This window comes from Lytechinus variegatus, chromosome 14, assembly GCF_018143015.1.
Source record: "Lytechinus variegatus isolate NC3 chromosome 14, Lvar_3.0, whole genome shotgun sequence".
NCBI lineage: Eukaryota > Metazoa > Echinodermata > Echinoidea > Temnopleuroida > Toxopneustidae > Lytechinus > Lytechinus variegatus.
In genome coordinates this window covers 23828465-23851669 of record NC_054753.1, presented here as the reverse complement: position 1 = coordinate 23851669, position 23205 = coordinate 23828465, and the positions used below count along the sequence as shown (strand labels likewise).

Sequence of the window (23205 nt, the reverse complement as noted above, 5' to 3'; positions counted from 1 at the left end):
TAATCAAATGTCAGAAATTGTTGATAAATCCCCAGCAAAGTTAAACGGCTATTCCTGTCTATTGTGTATCTTATCTAGCACATATAAGAACATGCTCCAATCGTGCGCAGCTTATAAATTTGTGGGCAACTTAAAGGCCTGGCCACACCGACCGAGTGTTGTTGGAGCGGTCGTGGAGCGGAGAGAAAAAAAATCATCACCGCTCGCTATCGTTCAGAGTTTTCGATTTCGATTGTTTTTATTTTGTTTTCGACTTTTTCCCCAATTTTGTGAACGAAATTCGACCCTCTATCCCTACCACACCACGACCGCTCCAACAACGCTCGGGCGGAGTGACCACGCCTTTACGAACGGGCCCTTAAAAAAAACCCACCTGTCGTTTCATAAAGCTGTTCGAAAGTTAAGAGCGACTTTTAGAAACAACTCGTGAACCTTTCTTAGGCGCTCAACCAGTGAATATACTCCTGTATTTACCACAAGAAAGGATCACCAATCGTTCTTAAATTCGCTCTTTACTTATATACGAAAAGCTTTAATGATAATCCGCTTATAAGAAGCGCTTATTACATCGGGACGGGTCTAAGAACTTTACTGAATGACCCCGCTCATCGAATTTCAAACAGTCATTCCAGCACACAATGTGTGCACATACTCCACTCCCTGGGGAGTATTCCAGTCAGTCGTCAGTGAGGCACACACAGTACTGGCCCCCGTTGCAGAAAGAGTTGCAATCAATCGCAACTCTAAAAATCATGCGCAACTTGATTTTCAACCAATCAACAGCGCGCATTTGGGCCCCTGGACAAGCTACAATGACTTTCACATCCTACCGGGTACCCATTGAGCACCTGGGTCGAGAGTGGCAAAGTGTGGATTAACGCCTTGTCTAAGGACGCCAGACCGCTGTGGGATTCGAACACACGACCCTACACCACGGCTCCTCTTCTAAGCCTTATGAAACACCATTTGTATAAAACTAATCATCCAATGGTAACTACCATGGCAACAATGCTATAATTAGAATCAGGAATTTCAGGGAATTTACCATTAGATGGCAAAGATACTATATTAGTAACTTTTATGCAACGGAGCCCTAGTATATTTTATGCTCTAAAAATTCAAATGGCAGTGATTTTTTTTAACCTATTAATGGTAGTGATTTTTTTTACCCGATTGCTAAGAAAGCGTGAATGCACATACATAATTTTATTTAAAAGTTATATAATGTTTTCACGTTATTTTGGTATAAGATTTATGAAATTGCCCCTAGCAAACCACACATGACTTTACTGTGCACTGTGTAAACTATATCAACGAACGGTGTCAAGGCCTTCACACCGCCCGAGCGTTGTTGGAGCGGTCGTGGAGCGATAGGGAGAGGGGTCGAATTTCGCTCACAAAATTGGGGAAAAAAATCAAAAACAAAAATCGAAAACAAAATAAACACAATCGAAATCGAAAATGGTGAACGGGAGCGAGCGGTGATAATTTTTGTTTTCTCTCCGCTCCACGACCGCTCCAACAACGCTCGGGCGGTGTGACCATGCCTTTAGTGATGTGCTGCAAGCCCGGGGGGTGGCGAGTGGATACCATGCGCGACCAAAAAAACACGTAAAAGGATGTCTTTTTCACGATAGGGCACGTTACGTACGTAACGTGATAAGGGTGTCAAAAACACAAAAATAATGAAAAAAGGGTATCTATTTCACTAGGAAAATTACGTGTTTAGGGTCTAATTTGAGGAGATGATAAAACAAAATTAAAATGTTTTATAAAGGATGTCCTTTTTGCCCCAGCACTACGTGTTTAGAGTCCGATTTGCGCGAGGTGTAAAAGGTGGGGTCGTACTAAACCAAATAAGGTAAAGCCGACGACCGAAGGACCCGTAACAATAAAACATTCCTGTACTTGTTTAGGGGTTCATTTCAGGGAAGTTTGCCAAGAGTATCGTTTTGTTTCCAATACTTGTTTAGGGTAGGGTTTCACATGCCAAAACTTGTTAAGGGGTCCATTTTCAGAATAAGGAAATTACGTGTTTAGGGTGCTTTTCGAGACCCCATGGTCGCACATGGTATCCACTTGTGAATGGAAGTGGCCCCCCCCCCCCCCCCGGGCTGCAAGTCTTTTCAACACAAAGACCTCAATAGATTAATATCGATCAAGAAAATTATGTAAATGGTGAGGTTAATACATTCTGGTGGGCCAATTGTTATGCAAATGACGTGTAACCAGAACATATATATGGAGCGTTGTGGCCCAGTGGATTGGTCTTTGGACTTTGAAACAGAGGGTCGTGGGTTCGAATCCCAACCGTGGCGTAATTTCCTTCGGCAGGAAATTTATCCACATTGTGCCGCACTCGACCCAGGTGAGGTGAATGGGTACCCGGTAGGATTTATTCCTAGAACGCTTTAGCGCCTATTAATATGGCGGCTCAACTACAGCCGGGGTAATGATATGATACCAAGTATCAAAGCGCAGTTGAGTATATGCATATAAAAACTGCGCTATATAAATGGACATATTATTATCATTATTATATATAGACTACATTTATAGATTACAGCTAGATGTATCTATTGAACAATCAACTCTGGTTCAACCATGCATCATTACAAAAATGTAGAAAATTGCAATTTTCCATGGGGAATGGATAATTCGGGGATTTACAATAGGCCTATAAAAATAAGGTATTAATTATGTTTGTATTCATTCTAACTATGAAGTGAAATGAATGTCACTGGTAATTTCGATCAAATTGGTTATCAGATATTCTCTTTTGCAATAAGCTCATTCAAATGGTTTGATTAAAACGGACTGCATGGTACTCTTGCGGCTTGTCATTTATCGAATAGATATAATTTGTATAGCATTATTGTGTTCGAGTGCAGGGTGGTTGGGTTTGAATTGGGCTGTGCGCATGCGTGCACGCTCGGACAGGCTTGTGCTAGTCTGCTATGCAGACTCTGAATGGCTCGTGAAGTGGGATCTGCGAAGCAAACCAGCCTGAAAGGGCGAGCGAAGTGATCTGCAGCTCCAGTAGAGCAAGTCTGCTATGCAGACTCCTTGAATCAGCTGTGATACACACACTGCAGATGTGGGTCTACAGTTGTAGAATAGGCTTGTGCCATCACACCGGTACCTCGCGTCCGGTCTTGCGTTCTTGTAACCCGACTAATCGAGAAAAGGGCCCCTCATAAGTTAAAATCCCGAAGGTTATATTGGTGACCAGTCTAACCGACCCCTTTTCATATCTGGCGAATCATCATTTTCACAAAGCGTCGGGTAAACTGGACCCGACCTTTCGGGAATTTAGAGGGCCCTTTTCTCGAATGGTTGGGTTGCGCGATTACCCGACCGGACGCGATAACCCGATATGACTAAGTTTTCGGACCATGTACTGGTCTAACTTGATGCCACTTTTTAAGTTATTTTAACCAAATTTCTCATTGTTTCATCAAATAAACGATGCTTGAGATGTGGGTGTACGTGTGGGTGTAAATGGATGTGTGCGATGCACGCGAGCGTCTGCATACTAGAATTGATGATCTGTGTATGTGCAGGTGGGTGTGTGTGGCTAAGGGTAAGTGGGATCGAAATGTAATAATAATATTCCACATTTATAAAGCGCTTATTAAACACATGTATCGGGACGACGTCTCTATAAGCGCTTAACAGATATATTATTACCCCGGTCATCGGATCCTTGCATGCCCGCATACAATGTATGCACCTTCTCCACTCCCTGGGGAGCATTCCAACAAGAGTTCCAAGACTCAATTGCTAGGCATACTACATACACTTTCGCATCCTACCGGGTACCCATTTAGCACCTGGGTGGAGAAAGGACGCTGGGCCATGGTGGGATTCGAACACACGACCCTCTGATTACAAGGCGAGAGTCAGAACCGCTAAACCACGGTGCTTCCACTCCTATGTACGCGAGAACCAGCGCGTGAGGGTGTGCGTGTGTGAATCGTATGCATAACATGGTGTGCTAGTGTATGTAATAGTTTGTGTGTATGTATAGGGAAAAGAGTACACAAGCGTATGCATAATAGAATTGAGAATACTGTATGTGTATGTGCAGGAGGTGGGTGTGTGTTAAAGTGTAAGTGGGATCTAAATGTGTGCGAAGGTCGGCACGTGAGGGTGTGCGTATGTGGATCGTGTGCAAAAGAATGTGTGAGTAATAGTTCGTGTGTATGTATGGAAAAAAGGGTAAAACTTCAATCGACAACCGTGTTTAGGTAAAACTATGTAAAATAACAATTTAAGATCGCTCTACGCGCTCAAAAGATATATTTAGGCCTCTTGAGATTAATATTATCTTCTTTGTAAAATTAATAGGACAACCCCTCAAAAAAAGCAAACTAGAAAAGTCAGTTTTTGGCGGGAAAATGTGGATGATAGCGTAATAGTTTCCTCTCCTATTGGCAAAATCTGGATCCGCCAAGAAAATATTGTAACAAACTGAAAGATGGTTGGTTAAATTATATACACAGTAAACAAAAATAGCACGTTGTTCAAGCTGTCCGCTCTAACAACAAGTTTATTTGAATTTGCTTGTAATCGTTTTTTAAACAGCGTTTTTACAATGTTGTAAATGGTCCCGGTCGCATCCAACGTCGGGGGCCAATTGCCGTGAACCGCCATCGAAACCGTCGATTGTGTGGAAGCCGTTTAACAGATGGAAGATGGCAGTATTACTGTCTCCGTAAATGTTGGTTAAAGTCTCAACACACGATATCTATGAGGGTGCTTTCCGTTAATATAATTTATATCACACAAAGAGATATTTCGTCGGGGGGGGGGGTGAGGATGGTGGTCAGGGGTGTCCGCGTGAGTGTGTGTTGTGTGTTTAATTTTTAATGGGGGGGGTCTTGGGCTATGAATATTGGTGTTCTTGTATACTTTTTGCTTTGTGCTAGGATAAAAAGAAAAGTGGCTCTTGGTGACCGGATCGGTGACCCGCCCCCGTTATCAAATCCATCGGCGACTGATTTTTCAATGACAGGGTCCGCGGAACGGTTTCGAAAGCGAGGGGGCTAAGCCGAAAGTAAGGGGGAGGGGATGGCCATTGAAGCCCCCGCAGCCCCCCCCCCCGTTTCTGCGGCCCCTGAATAGCAATGTCCAGTGTCAAAAAAAATAAGTGAAGCAGTACCATTGATTGTCTTTCCGAAAATGAGGTATAATTCAGATAATTGTTTTGTATCAATTTAAAGTAAATAAAAACAATAGAAAATCTCAAACAAATTGTTAGATGAATAACAGTGAAGGGATCCCTTGGTATTGAAAGGTCAAGTCCACCTCAGAAAAATGTTGATTTGAATCAATAGAGAAAAATCAGACAAGCACAATGCTGAAAACTTCATCAAGATCGGATGAAAAATAAAAAAATTAAGACACTTCAAAGTTTCGCTTATTTTCACAAACACAATTTAGTTACAAGCAAATGAGAGAATTGATGATGTCCCTCACTCACTATTTCTTTTGTTTTTTTATTATTTGAATTATACAGTATTTCAATTTTTTCCAGATTTGACAATAAGGACCAACTTGACTGAACCATAAATGTCAAACAATGGTAATTCCATGTTCAGGGCGAACTATTTTGAGAAATTAAGCGGAACCTAAAAATGTCATATTTTACATTTTATTTTGATGAAATATTAATAATAATAATATAGGGTATTTATATTGCGCACATATCCACCTTGTTAGGTGCTCAAGGTGCTCCTATATTACCCGACTAAGCTAGGCGTTCAGAGCGCACACAGCTTTTTAAGGAATTACTTCCTACCGGTACCCATTTACCTCACCTTGGTTGAGTGCAGCACATTGTGGATCAGTTTCTTGCTGAAGGAAATTACGCCATGGCTGGGATTCGAACCCACGACCCTCTGTTTCAAAGTCCGTAGACTAATCCACTGGGCCACAACGCTCCACATATTCAGTGTTGTGCTTGTTTTTGTTTGGGTGGACTTGTCCGTTAAGTATAAAGTCGTCAAAGTTAAATTCGTACGATTATATTTGTATGCATTTGTTTCTTTATTTTCTTCGTAAAAATATCCTGTCAAAAATGTGGAAGAAGAATCGAGAATACGTCGTTCTGACAATGGAATCAATACAACTATATTGGCTAACATAATGAATGCAAACAATTTTCCCCTTCAGAGTAATGCTATAGTGACTGTTTCAAATTTCATTAAATATTGAAGTCACGTGCGACTGTGGACTTTGGAATGACTGAAAAGTGACAGGCCAAAAGATGAGTTAATGAACTTTAAACGATATTACTGGTGTACAGATAATAATAGAACAGGGTTGTCATATTTTTGTTCGGGACGTGATAGGTCAAAAACTCCACATGCGCCTATCCAACACTAAACATCAAATTCAATTTATTGATTGAACGACGTGGAAAAAGACCTTATCTATGTTCATATACACAAAAGGATAAGGGGGGTCAATGTCACAGATAACAAACCAGTGTATAATGTATCAAGGGCAAGCGAGTATCTATCCATAAAAAGGATAGGCCTATTTGAAGAGATCTGTCGTCAACACTTCAAGGTTATCTTTGACATTCTTGAAACATAAACCACGTGATGATGACATATACTGGGCCGCAGCCAAATTATTATAGGGAGAATGGGGATAACACTCTCCCCATACACACACTCAGCGCAATATCATACCGTCGGTTAACTCAAACTGTCGCGACAGCATTTAGAAGACGCGTTGTCGGAAGAAAAAAAAACACACAAGAGGAAAGGAAAGAAATAAATAATGAAAAAGGCATAAAAAATGTTTTGAAACATAAGAAAACAATGTAGACCATATGGGTTGTTTCATAAGCAGTTCAAGTAGTTCTTGAAGTCATATCAGCTGGTATAATAAAAATAACTGCCATTACCATTCATAAATCAATACGTAGTTTTGAAAACTCTGTAATTGCGGCTAAAATTACAAATATTCTGATTATTAGTTCAACAAGAAAGATGCAAATTATATTTAGATGACAAATTCACTGGGATTTTTTCAAAATACAATCCCCAATTTTACTCAGACATTAAGACACGATTAAACAACAACAAAAATCTCATTATTTCGGCATTTCATATTCCTGTCAATCGGAGAGTCCTTTTGTAAATTTTCGACACATTTACTAGAGATCAATTTACCTATCTTCAGTATAGGTACGCCCACCTTAGGCATGTGCACGGATTGGATTTCATTTGAATGTTCTGCCACTAAATTAAAACTGCAATAACACCTACGGGTGTAAAACTAACACCACCAATTTAACATCGGTGTAAAACAACTGGTGTGGTCCTCTATGTACATTGGTTAACACCATAGTTTTGCTGTGAAACTACAACGAACAATAGAAATCACGAAGTAAATATAAATAAACTGACCTCAGCAATCAATACAATCGCCCTTCAAAAAAGCAAAATAATTTATGTTAATTGAGATCAGGGATCAGGTCCCGCCCCTTCACTCCAAATCATTGGGCCCAAGCACCGATCAATCGACGAGAAATTGTTGACACATACTATAATCAAAAGTAAACAAACTAGATTTACTTCGTCATAAATGCAAGGGATCCCTCACATCCATCACAGAACAAAGAGCAGTATTGTCCTACTATATTTTCGGACTTTTGAAAATTTCTTCAACGGTTTGAAAATGATTCTCTTGTCCTCTTCGGCACTGCTTGGACTTGCAGTGTTCCTCTTTCTTCTTTGGCTCGTCCGGCGTCCAAAAAATCTTCCACCGGGGCCATGGTCTCTGCCAATAATTGGGTACCGGTTCGGTTCGGGATTGGTTCATGAAACCTACGCTGAGTTGGCCAAGAAGTATGGTCCGGTCTTCAGCATCCGCCGAGGTCCTTTGCTCTTTGTGGTTCTGAACGACAGGGATAGCATGGTACAAGCACTTGTGAAGGCAGGAGAGTTCTTTTCGGATCGTTTCGTACCCGGGGCATATCAGATGGGGCATTCCGGATGCTAAAAAGAATGGTAAAGTATTTTGGTCAGCTTTAGAGATTTCTTATCCCCCATATATTGAGATGCTAGGGTAACAGGGTGGGGAAAAATCATGTAATGCTTGCGAATATTACTGTCAAATAATGACGAAGATTGAAGGGGTTGAAGTGCTTGCCATGTCTGCCTCCCTAACCAGAAATTTACTTCCTAATACTTCCTTGTGATAGTTATTGATTCTGGTATGGTATAATACCGATCTGAGAATAGGGCTTCGACTTTTTGTTGGTTATCCTTGGGGTTGTTTAACGATTTAAGTGCCAGCACTGATGAAAAAATGTCGGCTTAGACAGTTACCATGGTAACAATAAAAGACCAGTTCTGAGAAGCCAATTAAAATCAAGGATTTAAGTCAGTGTTGACAGTTTCGTGACACACCCTCGTTGGTTGTGTTGCGCCTTTGGAATTCTTTACCAATCCTACTCTGTAATAGTAACAACCATAAACCCTTCAAATCTAAACTTAATGGCTATCTTTTTCCAGCAACTGTATGGATAATGTATGACAGACTGTGCGAGCCAGCGCCGTAATTTTTTTTTACATAATATATATCTTAATGACGCGATGTTCATTAACATCATCCTCATAACCATCGTCATCATCATCATCATCGTCATCATAATCATTAATATATCAATTGGGATCTTTTGTGGCTTATCAGTAACAATGAAACGTGTGAAGCGATGTTCTTCTATAACCCCTCCTACAACTGTGATTTCCCCAATAGCTGCTATTGCTTGGAGCCAAGGTAAACCATGGGATGACCAACGAAAATTCTCGCTTCCTGCTCTGCGTTCATTTGGCTTGGGAAAGAAGAGCCTTGTGCCACAGATCAACCTGGAGGCTCGCTATCTGGCTGAGGAAATCAAGGCGTTTCGCGGTGAACCCATGGATCCTTCGACCATCTTGAACAGAGCAACTGCAAACATCATAGTACAACTGCTCTTCGGCCGACGGTATGAATATGATGATTCTGAATTCATTGACGTTATGAAGGCAATGACGCATGCCTTCGGTTTGGTTTCTGATGCTGACCCAGTCAATATCTTTGAACCACTCATCCATTTGCCACGGTATAAACAGTTCCGCGACAGCATGTTCAAGCTAAGGGACTTTATCGTCTCTCATCTCTCCAGTCACCAAGAAACGTTCCAGGAAGATAACATTCGTGACTTCTCGGATGCATTCCTGTCTCATGACATCTCGAAAGACTACTCCATTAAAGAGTTCTCAAGAATCACCCTGGACTTCTTTGGCGGAGGTACTGAAACAACATCAGTGTTTGCTTCATGGGCAATGCTATATCTAGCTACTCACACTGATATACAGACGAAGGTACAAATATCTCCTTGTTTCCTTATACCTTGGTCACATTTGCTCTACGGCGGCCGTACGGCGAGTCGAAAACAGCCGTTTTATTCATTATTATTCAAACCACCTATGTATAGCTCGTACAAAAATGTTAAAACCGCTGTTTTCAACTCGCCGTACGGCCACCGTAGAACAAATGTGACCATTACGTATTCTATTCATGAGGAACACGAGAAGTTTCATTTCCAATGCTGATTCCATTTTGAACCTAGGGCATAGCTTTTAGGGTAAACGCCTTCTTCTTTAAACCCAACATGTACATATTTATATTTTTCATAACAAATTGATTTATGTATGAATTTATGTTTACGAAAAATGTATTGAAATGGACGAAAATTCATGTTTATTTGAATTGAATATATATACATATATTTTTTACAAATATGCAATAGGCCTCTCCGGGTTTGTTTGCTTTGGTGGACAAATCCTTTAATGAACAAATTAATGTCTGAACGTAAACTGCTCATAAAAATCGTGTCATTTAACGATTTTTGAATTCTCGAGAAATGTCCCGTAATAACATGTGGCATATGGAATTATATTCGGGTATGTTTTATGAGGTACAAAGACCACCCCCCCAAAAAAAAAAAATAATAAGCACCCCAAATCTAAAGAAGTATGATATTCCTCTCGTACCCTTGAGCAACCATTAATCCAGTTCGTAATTCCTTTCTGCGCATGATCAAAAGATTCTACGCATGATCAGAAGAAGGTCATTTGTACTAAAGTGACATGGTGGTTTAAAATCTAATGAGATAAGCACCAACTTTGATGTCTTGATTATTCATATATTCTTTTGAATTGTCGTTTTCATTTACATCCACAAAAAACAACAATGCTTCCACGAACGACTGGTATTTCACAGTTTGTCAAGTATATACTAAGACTCATTCATAGTAGGAATGCAACCAATCAAGTGTTCATTAAGTGTTCATTGGTGTGCTATTCTAGTCAACCAGGTCTATTCAATTTCTTCATCCTGCTATGTAAGGCAAGCTTACGTAATATCGGGCTTTGAAATCTGCCTATCATGATGAAAGAAATGAAAGGTCATTTGACCAAAATTGCCCATGAAGTAACTACGAACTGCTCTATTGCTAGCAGAGACAAAGCTACTACTTTCTTAAAAGAAAAATTACTGCGAATTTAAGAGAGTTCTCATATTAAACCGTTTCCCTTCCCGGTAATATCTTTGGCACCTAACCTCTTTATAATTCAGTTTGCTTATTTTTTGTTTAATTTATTTGATCGATCCATTCACCGTGGGTATGGACATTGCTTACTACAAAATGTGAAGAAAAATAATCAAGACATAACTTCCCCCCTCTGTTATCATTCCAAATAGGTACAGAGAGAGCTCGATGAAGTTGTAGGGCGTGGCCGACAGCCAACCATCGACGACCGTCCAAATCTTCCATACTGCGACGCCACTGTGCTGGAGATTATGCGGATCCGTCCCGTCCTTCCAATCTCTCTGCCTCACATGACGTCAGCAGATGTCCCTCTTGGAGCTTTTACGATTCCTAAAGGAACTATCATTGTTCCTAACATATGGGCGGTCCATCATGACCCGAAGGAATGGCGTGATCCTTCCGAATTCAGACCGGACAGGTTCTTAAGTGCTGACGGTCAGAAAGTGGTGAAACACGGCGCCTGGATGCCTTTCAGTGTTGGTAAGGCATCCGGTTTGTGTTTCATAAAGCTGTGCGCAAGTTAAGAGCGACTCGTGAACCTTTCTTATGTGCTATAAAATAATCATTGATAATCATTGAATGATGAAAATCATTTACCACAAGTAAGGATCACCAGTCATCTTAAAGGCACTCTTAACTTACGAACAGCTTTATGAAACGACCCCCTGACAGTGTAAAAACTGGGGCGTTGAAATCGACACCAGGGTAGGTTGCATAAAAGAAAAACTCTGCCAATAATTGTTGCCAGAGTTTTTAATGCGTAATATTCAGTGGTATAGTTTTGTTTGCCAGGGTTTTGTTTATTTGCCAGTTTTTTTATGGCAAAAGTTTAAGGCAACAGGCTACAGATGGTGTCAGTAATGAAACAATGTGGTTTGAAGATTAGGATCACTGCCCATAGATTTCTGTAAATTCGTATTTGAATCAAGGGAGCATAATGTGGAGGAGCCGTGGTGTAGTGGTTCTGACTCTCGCCTTGTAAACAGAGGGTCGTGTGTTCGAATCCCACCGCGGTCTGGCGTCCTTTGGCAAGGCGTTAATCCACACTTTGCCACTCTCGACCCAGGTGCTAAATGGGTACCCGGGTAGGATGTGAAAGTCATTGTAGCTTGTCCAGTACTGTGTGCGCCTCACAGGCGACTGACTGGAAAACTCCCCAGGGAGTGGAGGATGTGCACACATTGTGTGCGGGAATGACTGATTGAATCCGATGACCGGGGTAATAATATATCTGTAAAGCGCTTAGACACGTCGTTCCGATGGATTAAGCGCTATATAAAAGCGGATTATTATTATTATTATTTCAAAGATTTAAAGACAGTTTCTCTTGAAGGTGTTGATACTATACTATATATACTATAAATACTATTTATTATGATGATGGTCATAGATTCTGACCAAGCATCTTTACTGAAGTACCGAGTAGAGCGCTGTAAGTAAAAACACACACACACACTTTCGGGTCGGGACAGTTTTAGAGCAATTAATGTCAGCGTCTACACTGTTGGAAAATTTATTCTTAAAATAAAAGAAGTTCCTGCAGCAGAGTCTTGAGAACACCTGTAATCTTACCAGATTGCGTAATCTTATACAGGAAATTGGTATTTGGTATATGGAACCTTACAAATTTCCTTAAAGAAAACAAGCTTTTCCCTTTTTAACAGACCTGGGCTCCGTAACACAAAGGTTTGCGATGAATAGCAAATATGAAAGAACACTTCTGATTGGTTCCTAGTCAGTATTTTGCGCCAAACGCGCGTGTTACATTGATCTTGATTGGTCAGTTCATTTAGCGATTGATCGCTAATCTTTGTGTTACATACCTGTTCTTTTAAATTGCAGAAAAACTTCTTGTTTTATGAATTTACAGAATGACACTGTTATTGCTTTCTGCAAAATCTTCTTTTTTCTGTAAAATCACATTTTTTAAACAGTGTACAGAAAAGTGTTACTCGAATCTTAATCAATTCATTTTCAAACATACAAAGTGCTTTTTTTTCGCAGGCCGTCGCGATTGTCTGGGACTCCAACTCGCCAAGATGGAGACGTTTTTGCTCTTCACCAATCTCTTCCAGCAGTTTGAATTCAGGTTTCCTCCAGACCAACCAACCCATAGCATGCGAGGAAGGTTTGGGACATCCATGACTCCAGAACCTTTCAAAGTTTGTGCCATTGAACGCTAGGTTTTGACGTTTTCACAAGCTATATAGAAACAAGAAAGAAAGGACCTTGAAAAATTAAACAACCTGAAGTCAGTCATGGCCATACTCGGCGAGAGGGGAAGGGGGACAGTTTCTCGGTTGAAAAAAAAATACTGAAGATTTGCGTCAAAGTCACCAATTTCACTAGCTTTAGAAAATACAAATATGGAGAAAGCGCTCCCATGAAAAGCTCAGTAGATTTCCTCCCACGCTTTCGAGTTTCTTCGAAACTTTGTTCGGATCTTGCCCCTGCCCCATCCCCACCAGGATAACAGGGGAGCGTTTCATGAAAGGACTTGTTGGACGTTTAATCCGACAAGTCCCATTTTATCTGACAGTTACTATAGTAACAGTGCCTCTCAGCCAATCAGAATCAAGGAAAGATGTCAGATCTGACAACTTGTCGGACAAAAATGTTGATGAAACGGTCCCCAGAAAGAGTCTGAGTATGGCAGTGCAATCGATGTAGCCCTTTCATTCAATGTTCACGAGTGCAAATTAAGAGTTGACTCTTGGCCTGTGTATTAGAACAGAAGACTGAAATCAGTTTGCAAAATTTGTAATTGATCCGCATCCATTGCAAATTTTATACTGCAATCCAGCGGCGGATCTACGGGGGGGGGGGGGCTATCCGGTCGTGCCTCCCCCATTGGAGAAGCAAAGTCATTTATTTAATGTAATATGTCGTTCATACAGAAGTGTGCCCCCTCCTTTTGAGAGTTACAGAAAATATTTTTAATATGTCTTTCATTCACAAGTGAAGACCTTTTTTTTTTGCATTTCAAATTTTACGTAGGACAAAATGACATTTTGTTTTTGTTGAAACTCTTTTCCCCCTTTTACTTCTGCTGTCTTTTGTTTTGTATTTTGTTCCCAATCAGGCGTCAGTATGCCTATGTATTACATGAATAGTACAAGACGACGGTAGAGGCTTTAAACTTTACAAAGATGTGTCACTTCGTTAATCATATTTGTGATCAAGTCGTGATAATGCATCTGTAGTGACCAAACTAATTTATTAACTTTTCTGTTTGATATTTTTAATTTCTTTACCACCATACGACCAATTCGGGTGTGGTAAAATTTTATCACAGACCGCGAAACCTAATTACTTTTTGGGTCACGTGGGTAGTCACAGTAGTGTCATCCCACCGAAGAAAAATAGTCCTCCCCTATATTATTTTAAAACATATTACTATTCAATTGTTGGACATATATGCATGAATATAAATACACACATATATATATATATTACACAATAATCTCGATTTAACTTTATATTTACCAGCATATCATATTTTGATGCATTAGAATGTGACGTCATGATATTTAAATGCGAAGATATATTAGGCAAGGCCCAGTAGCTGGGCGGTGACATTATCCCGCGCACAATACAAAACGAAGTCAATAAGAATTCAGAAGAAATATTTTGATGAGTAATTTAAATCGGTTAAGATTAGCTGCTTTTTTCATTTCTCTGTCGAGAGAATTCCAGAGTTTTGGTCCTGTGAAAAATACAGTTTTGCTAGAAAATACTGTTCTACTTTTAGGTAAGTGATAGTCATTTGATTGTCTCGTATTATATGAATATATGAATGTAAAGTATTGTTTCTCATAAATTTCTTTTGTAGGACATTAGGTACACTATTTCTATCTAGCTGATACATGAATTGGAATAGTTGCAAGCGGTACAGGTCATTGACTTTAAGGATACGTTTCTGACGAAACAATTCATACGTATGAGCTCTAATGGACACATTGCATATTATCCTCATTACTTTGTTCTGAAGTTGCAAGACTTTATTTAGTGTCGTTTGAGAGGCATTACCCCATGCCAGAATTCCATAATTAAGATAGGGTAGAATTAATGCACAATACAACATGGATAGTGCCTGTGCTGGGAGAACGTTTTTAAGCTTGTTGATGACTCCAATATTTCGTGACACAGTTTTGCAAATATGGTTGATATGAGCATTCCACGTAAGCTTGTTATCAATAGTAAGACCTAAGAATTTTGTTGTTTGCACTTCTTTGATTTCAGTATTATCGAAATGTATTTGATGCGGTAGATGTTTTAATGAATGACTAAAAAGCATATAATTAGTTTTTTTTTTTGCAAATTCAATGACAGTTTGTTGGCTTTAATCCAGTTTGTTACTTTTTTAAATTCTGTATTCATAGTTCTAACTAGTACATGTGGATCATGATGTGTATAGAAAATATTGGAATCATCAGCAAAGAGAATAAATGAGAGAACATGAGATGAAATTTTCATATCATTAACATGAAGTATAAATAACAAAGGGCCAAGAATACTACCTTGTGGAATTCCACAGGGAAACTGGCCTTGTTGGAAATTCTGTTTCATTTACTGTAACAAACTGAATTATATCAGTAAGATAACTCCTAACCCATTGTAAAGCTGTCCCTCTAATACCGTAATTTGATAGCTTATATAACAGTATTTCATAATCTATTGTGTCAAACGCTTTTGAGAAGTCGAGGAATAATCCTACGGTATAATCAGAATTGTCAAAAGAAGTAGATATTTTATGTATTAATGTCAATACAGCATGAGTTGTATTGTGTTTTTCTCTAAAACCTAATTGATTATCACATATAATACTATATTTCTTAAGGAAAGCAACTGTCCTTTTTATAAATTATCCTTTCAAGAATTTTTGAGAACGAAGTTAACAAGGGTATTGGGCGATAATTACTAGTAATTAATTGGTCTCCCTTTTTGAAAATGGGTATAACTTTAGCTATTTTCATCTTCTTTGGGACCTGGCCAAGCTGCAATGGTAAATTAAATATATGAAGCAGAGGATCAGCAAGAGAATGTATAATGTTTTTCACAACTCTATTTGTAATGCCATCATAACCGGGTGTCTTTTCTGCTTTCAAATTAGATACAATCTCAAGTAATTCTTCTCTATTAACTGGAGTAAGAAATATTGAACTATCATTTTGTTTATCCAAAAAGTCCTTAAACGAATTTTCTACAGGCATAATATTTCCAGCTAACTTCGGTCCAATTTGAGAGAAATATGAATTAAATTCATTTGCTATATATAGAAAGAGTATCTTCAACCATATTTCCATCTACACATAATTTATTAACAGCACTAGATTTGTTAATTTTGTTTAGAGCCACATTTATTGTTTTCCAAGTATTTTGATTGTAATTTTTCTGAATAAAACCTCTTTTTTGCTATTCGGAGAGAAGTTGTTAAGGTATTTTCATAAGACGTGTATCTATTCCGTGAAATATCATTTGAATTTGATATATAAGAAACATACAGATTATTTTTCCGATTGATGGACCTTGATATCAATTTTGAAACCCATGGTAGCTTTGGAACACGTTTATAGTCGTAATTTCGATATTTCTTTAAAGGAACACAAGAATCTAAGCAATCATTGAAATATTTCAAAAATATGTCAAATGAGTCATCGACATTCTCTTTTGAGTTATAAACGTCAGACCAATCAACAGAGCTTAAATCTTCTTGGAGGCGTTCAATATTTTTGTCACTAAAGTTGCGACAAATCCTTTATTTCTTTTCCATTTTTGCGAGTGATTGCATTGTTTGGATATGGGTAAAAATAAGAAAATGATCGGATATGTCTGTCGTTACAATGCCAGCTTTCGGAAGAGGATGAGAGTTACAAAATATATTATCTATAAGCGTAGATGATACAACTTGTAATGATTTATGTTATCTTATACTCATGGGCCCGTATTCTGATAGCAGGTTTAACTTAAATTCAGGTCTAAAGTTGTGGTTTAAATATGGAGAGCCAATTGTTTCATAAATCACTATAACAGTAGAGATATCATACTTCAGCTCATTTGGCTCTCAAATCATTCATAATTGTCTAGGAAGTATAAATAGATGATTGTCTTCACCATCGATGAATCAGGAAAGAGCACAGTAAACGTAAGAAACATACAACTTGATAACAATTTTGGTACTTTTGGCTTCCCATACTTAAACCACAACTTTAAACCTGAGTTTAAGTTAAACCTGCTATCAGAATACGGGCCATGATGTTTCTTTTGTCTTCTGTACAATGCAGGGGTTTCTGTTTCTGGTGGGTGTTTCATAAAGCTGTTCGTAAGTTAAGAGCGACTTTAAGAACGACTGGTGATCCTTTCTTGTGGTAAATGGTACATACATTGGCGATGGTTAAGCGCATAAGAAAGGTTCACCAGTCGTTCTTAAAGTCGCTCTTATCTTACGAACAGCTTTATGAAACGGCCCCCTGGTTGATAAACACCACATACCACGTTACCTGCATGTCTCTCCGCCCTCATATTATGTTCTTCTCTTGTCACCATTGATGAGTGAATGGTTGTAGGGCGGATCCAAGAGTTTCCAAGGGGGGGGGGGCAAATTTTTCGGAGGAAAATTTTGATAAGCCCCCCCCAAAAAAGTCTTCAATTTCAAGGGGGGGCACATCTCGGTTTCAATGGTATTTTAACATAAATTTAATTTCTCTTCTCAAAAGAGGGGCACTTGCCCCCTATGCCCCCCTCTGAATCCGCGCATGTGGCCATTAATCTTCTCGGTATTGTGTTTTCTTTTCTGGAAGCACTGTACATTCAACGATAAAAATGATAAAGGAAAACTTGAAAGTTATTTTTAGGGAAATGCCCTTCGTGTTTCCTCCTTAAAAAAACGATTGGGGGTATATCTCCCAATAGCACCATCCTACACTGCAAAAACTCAGATGTTGATTTAACACCAGCCCGGAATCTATATATGCCCACACCAGAGAAGTATTGAAACAACACCATTTTGGAATCAAACCGATGCTATTTTAAAACTAATTGGTGTTGTTTAACACTTCTCTGGTGTGGACAAAAGTAGATTCCAGGCATGTGTTAAATCAACACCGGAGTTTTTGCAGTGTATTTCATAACACTCTTGCTTGATATGCTCTTATTCAAATAAAGATAAAGGCATAAAAGCTAAACACCTTGTCAATCGCGAAACGAAATTTTATTATGCATTTCACTAAAACACGTCTTTCTAAAAATGTGCTGCAGTTCTACAATTAACGTGACCCCACTAGATATAAGTTTATGCCCTCATTGCATGCAATTCCACTCATAACTAACGTGTCAACAAAGTACAACATTCAATCAAATGATTCAATAATGAATGAAGGATTGGATGTCATTGCATGGAAAAGATATACCATAATAGTGCATCAAACAAGAAATTGCAATTTCGAGTCTACGGACTCTCCACTCTCCAAGTCTTAAGTGCAGGAAAATTATCATTAAACCGTCAAGAAATAAAACTGAAAATTTTATTAACCTATCTTAAATTGAGTTATTTTTTTCTATAGCCCGCATTCTAAAGTCGGGTCTAACTAACTTAGACCATGGTCTACAGGGGCGGATCCAGCTTTCGCCAATAGGGGGGGGGGGGGGCGAAAATATTTTCATGAACATTTTTCTCGATTGGCCGCTATAATCTGATATTTTTTGTTGGTTTTTCAGGGGGTAGTCCTAACTAAAGACTTAAGTTTTAAGTACATGTTAGTTTTCATTGCTATAAACAAGATAAGGTATCTCATGTGGTCTTAATATATAATGCGAGCGCGACCTCAAATTCTTTAATATTTTATGTCCTTAGACCTGAAGATTCTGAGGAGATTTTATAATCATGAAAAAAAAAGTATCCAACTAAACAATGCGAGAGCAAAGCGCGAGCCGAAATTTTATTATGGTAACGTGAAAATGGACTCAATTAGGACTGTTTTTTAGTGATTAATGAAGAGGATCAAGTATAACCAATTAAATAATGAGAGTGCGAAGCGCGAGCTCAAAATTTTTGATATTCCGACCTGACAAATGGACAGTCTAAGCGCGTTTTTATTTAAATAAAGAACAAGCTGTGTGTCTCAAACAATTCAATGCGAGCGCGAAGCACGAGCTTAATTTTTTTATATACTGACATGATAAAGGAGCATTTTGACAAATTTTGGTAGAATTTCCAAAAAGGATAGGTAATTCACAAATCAAACAATGCGAGCGCGCAGCGCGAGCTGAAAATTTATATAAACAATTAGTGTAAATCAAACGAAATAATGAAAGCTTGATGTGCGAGCTAAAATATTGTGTGCAAATTGATTTCAGAACTGGATACGTAAGTGCCATTTAATCCTCTTGAATGGGTTTCATTACACAGGCAATGTGAGCGCGAAGCGCGAGCAAATTTTTTTATAAAAAATCTATTTTCCAATTCTTCCCCTCACCTTTTTCTTGTTTCTTTTCGGGGTCGGGCCGGCCGTTACGAGGCTGTAAATAAAACATCATGGGTATGATACCCCTTTCTTACTTTTCTTCTTTTTTTCTGCAGGTTGTCAAAAAATAGGGGGGGGCCGGCTCGGCCCCCTCCTGGATCCGCGCCTGGTCTAACTCTGTGCTAAAATCATGGGAAGCCAAACGTTTCAAAATTTGTTTATAGTGAATGCTTTTCATATTAACTCGGCTCTTCACTATTTAAATTGCGAAGACAATTGTTATACTTATCCTTCCCAGGCAGTTAATTATGTTGTGGGAGTGAAATGAGCTACGGCGACCGCACACCTTACGATTGGTCTGCGACCCGATTTCAGAATAAAAGTTGTAGAATTTGATGCTAATATTGAGACTTGGCATTTTTGACTGTGTAATGTTCGAAATCATCGTACAAATACTATGTTCAAATCTCTGACTATGCTATCATTCTTCTAAGAATAAAAGAGAATTTGATATCTATTCGTAATGACGTCATAGCAGTAGCAGTACGATTGGCTCCTATTTGAAACTAATTTGGTCTTTACTCCAAATTAAAGGTTTGTAATCTTTCATGATGGTTATATTAGTATTTTTTTCAATTAATTGTAATCTCAAATAAAATGATGTGTTCCATTCACATTTTCTGAAAAGCGCGATTTGTTCCAAAGTCGGATCGCGAACAGTCGTAAGGTGTGCGGTGGCCTTTAAAGATTTATGTAACAACTGGCTTTCCATAGTTAAACCACAACTTAAGACCAGAGTTTAGATTAAACCCGAGTTAAGAATACATGTAGGGTTCATAGAGATTTATGTAACAACTGGCTTTCCATAGTTAAACCACAACTTAAGACCAGAGTTTAAATTAAACCCGACTTGAGAATACGGGCCGGACTTCCTTTTAAAAGCATATGCACGCAGAAATATTGAATAACGCCACTTTATCTACAAACAACGTGTTTTGAATATCACTAGTCCATGATCTTCTTCGACACTACCACAGTATAACATACGTCATTTTTGCTCACATTATTTTAAAATGGAGTGTCTTGATTGTTTAAGGTTAATGATTGTCAAATCCTGAAAATCGGTAAAGTTAAACCGTTTTTGTCAAATTCATTATATTTTTCCAAGTGATAGACAGATTGAATAAGGAAAGCTCGGAAAAACCTTACTACACAACCTAAGGATGATGGGTGTATAGACACGTTGCGGCATTCAGTTTCACAGTAATGTCCTTTTACTGATTTATAATTTTGTCTCCAGTTGATTAAGTGAAAAAGAATTGTTTTTAAATAATAATTATGATTAAAGAAAGATATATCAGTAACCGATTGAATGAATAAATTAAAGGATTCGTGAAAAACTAAACAAAATGAATTGTTAACGATAATACATATCATACAAAATGAAAATCAAGAGCGTGTGATAAACAAATATTACATGAAGGAGAGTGACGGTTACAAGCAGGGTATATATGCGACTATTTCCCTCAGTGAACTAACCTTTTTTACATCACCGTAGTCCCTCCTTTGTTTATGTTGGCCCAAGCCTATATAGACCGTATGCAGTGACGTCATCTCGCCGCCATCTTAGAGGCTGAAGCCATTGCCTATTGCATGCATTGGTGATCCGCAGCTGGCTCATCTCTGACAACTCTGTATATGCGCATTCGTATATTCTCTGAGTGAGGGCGCTATGAGATTATGACGTCATATGCATTGACGGCATATTTTAGCAAAGGTAAGTGATAAAGCCTAAGTCTACGTACGTTATTGACGATTGATGATAGCAGCAGACAGCCTTCGAAAACACGGCGGAGAGAATAAAGCGCGAACGTCCGAAGCTTTTGAGCAAGACGACGAAGCAAGCCCATATAGAAGGATGAATAAACTCCTTTTTACTTCTTTTAGGACATCACATTTACATATAGCATATAAAGTATAAGGCTGTAGCAGTAATATAAGGCACCCTTCCACAGCAGCTATAGGAATACACTTCAACGGAGTTGTCAGAGATGCGCCAACAGCAAATCACCAACGACATTTAAGACGGTAGCACGATGACGTCGATGCATAGGGTCTATTCAGTGCCCTGTGACAAAAGCGTGTATTCAGCTTATGACAGGGCTTACATGAAACCACGTTGGTTTGAACCGCGGATTCAAAACATCCTCCACGAATTCGGACTGTTTTGGTCGGGATGACGAAAGTTCCGAGATTGTATAGAAACACCTTTCTTTCTGATCTTGCCTCTTTGCCTGCATGCCCTCGTATTTTCAAAAGCTCCCCCCATTTACGTCACGCTTACGTCATGCGTTACTTCTTCAAGTATATTGTGGAATGCCTATACGTTGTCATCATATCAATGTTTTCGTCATTTTATTTTATTATTCCCCCATGAATCCGTAATACGCCGGGCATTGGTCGTATTCTGGTCGTGTGTCTAGCAGGCCAGCAGTGATCGGTTGACGACTGGTTGGCTCCGTCCTCAGTGTGTCACTGGTAAACGCCCGACAAACGCCGTCAAAATTCGCCGATGATTCCTGACCGTATGAAGACTCTTCGACCGCTGATGATGAAGGCATTTGATTATACACAGGCGCCGTTTCTTATGTTGTGTAAAAAAAGGAGGGAGAAGAAATGAAGCAGAAAGTGAATTCATTACGAATTTAACGAACATTATAAAAGGTGTCGCTAGTTCTTTTGGTTATGTTTGACTAAAATTATTAATATTGCAGGAAATGTTTCAATCTTGCATCCCCAAAACAATAACAAACAACGTTATTACAACCCTACCCGAATGACAATCGGAGGCACTATCTGTTTTTGTAACAGGAGATTGCGTTAACGCCCGTATCCCAGTTTTGCATTGGCGGCGGAAGCCCAAAACATTAGGGGGGGGGTCTACCTGAAATTTTGTGATGGACACATGTAAAAAAAATTGACAAGCAAAAAAAGAAATTGGGGGATCTGACCCCCCCCATCGCCCCCGCTTCCGTCGCCTATGCAGTTTTGTACTGCCCTTTGTGAGGTTGATAGTCAATACAACAATCATTGTTTCAATCCGGTGTTGTGGTTGGTGTTTGTTTTACTTGCCGAAGCACCAAAGAAGTTTAACATCAAACTTGAAATAATCTATTGCGAGGACATACATGTACATTGTGATGAGTTTTTATACTCACCTATAACTGGACAGGATTGAGTATTACAATTGTGCGATTCTGTATAATCACCACCACCGCAACCTTGCGTGAGTTGATGGTTCCCATCAAGACATTCGCGCCATCGCGTTGCTTGACCGGTACCACACGACTTGCTGCACGATTCCCATTCACCCCAGGCTGACCAGCTTGCTACACTTTCTACGAAGCCTTCCTCTGATTCCAATTCCTCAGGATACTCTTCCTCCATCCCCGGACTGTATTCTTCCATTCCAGGACTTTCATAGTTCACCTCGGGTTGTGGAGGAATCGCTGGCACTCTATGCCCGGCAGTCATTGTGTTTGAAGGCATCCCCGGACTGTATTCTTCCATTCCAGGACTTTCATAGTTCACCGCGGGTTGTGGAGGAATCGCTTGCACTCTGTGTCCGACAGCCATCCTGTTTGAAGGTCGAGGGGGCACCTGCCTAGCAGGGGCTGGGTATGGCTGTTGTGCATATTCCAGAAGAAGTTTCCGTTCGTCCACAAGATTACTCATGGGACCGATCCGGTGGCATCCCGGAGTCGGTTTGCATCTCTTGAGTTGAGCGATGCCGATGCCGGTTTTCTGCTTTCTCTCAAAGCAGGCCATTTCGTGCCCTGGACGGCACATCCGGCTTCGACTTCGGAAAGCGTCTTTCTCACAGGGACAACCACTCCATTTAGACCAAGGACTGTAGGGGTCATATTTATCATAGGGGAACTCTGTCAAAATGGAAGAAAAACAAACAAATGCCGATGATTTTCATTGATAGATAGGAGATGCCTTGAGATAATTGGGGATAACATTTGAAAGAAAAATGAATTCACCTTCTTTATGAGCCTTTGTTTTACAATTTCCAATCCTTTCAATATAGGCCTAACATTATCATTGATAAATTGCTTGTAATCC

General features: G+C 39.3%; 1 protein-coding gene and 1 pseudogene across 3 annotated transcripts in view; one reads left to right on the top strand and one right to left on the bottom strand.

The window, feature by feature from the left end:
* The first annotated feature begins 7514 nt into the window (after window positions 1-7514).
* On the top strand, window positions 7515-13163 carry LOC121428226 (annotated as a pseudogene).
* A 6635-nt stretch (window positions 13164-19798) lies between these two features.
* Window positions 19799-23205, bottom strand: part of LOC121427673 (A disintegrin and metalloproteinase with thrombospondin motifs adt-1-like) — a 29361-nt gene continuing 25954 nt past the window's right edge. For all 3 annotated transcript variants that reach the window (XM_041624190.1, XM_041624191.1, XM_041624192.1), the window contains 2 exons: window positions 22296-23018; window positions 19799-21721 (listed from right to left, as the gene is read on the bottom strand). In XM_041624190.1, coding sequence (XP_041480124.1) covers window positions 21501-21721; window positions 22296-23018 — 944 coding nt within the window. In that variant the 3' untranslated portion in view covers window positions 19799-21500. The remainder of the gene's footprint in view (window positions 21722-22295; window positions 23019-23205) is intronic.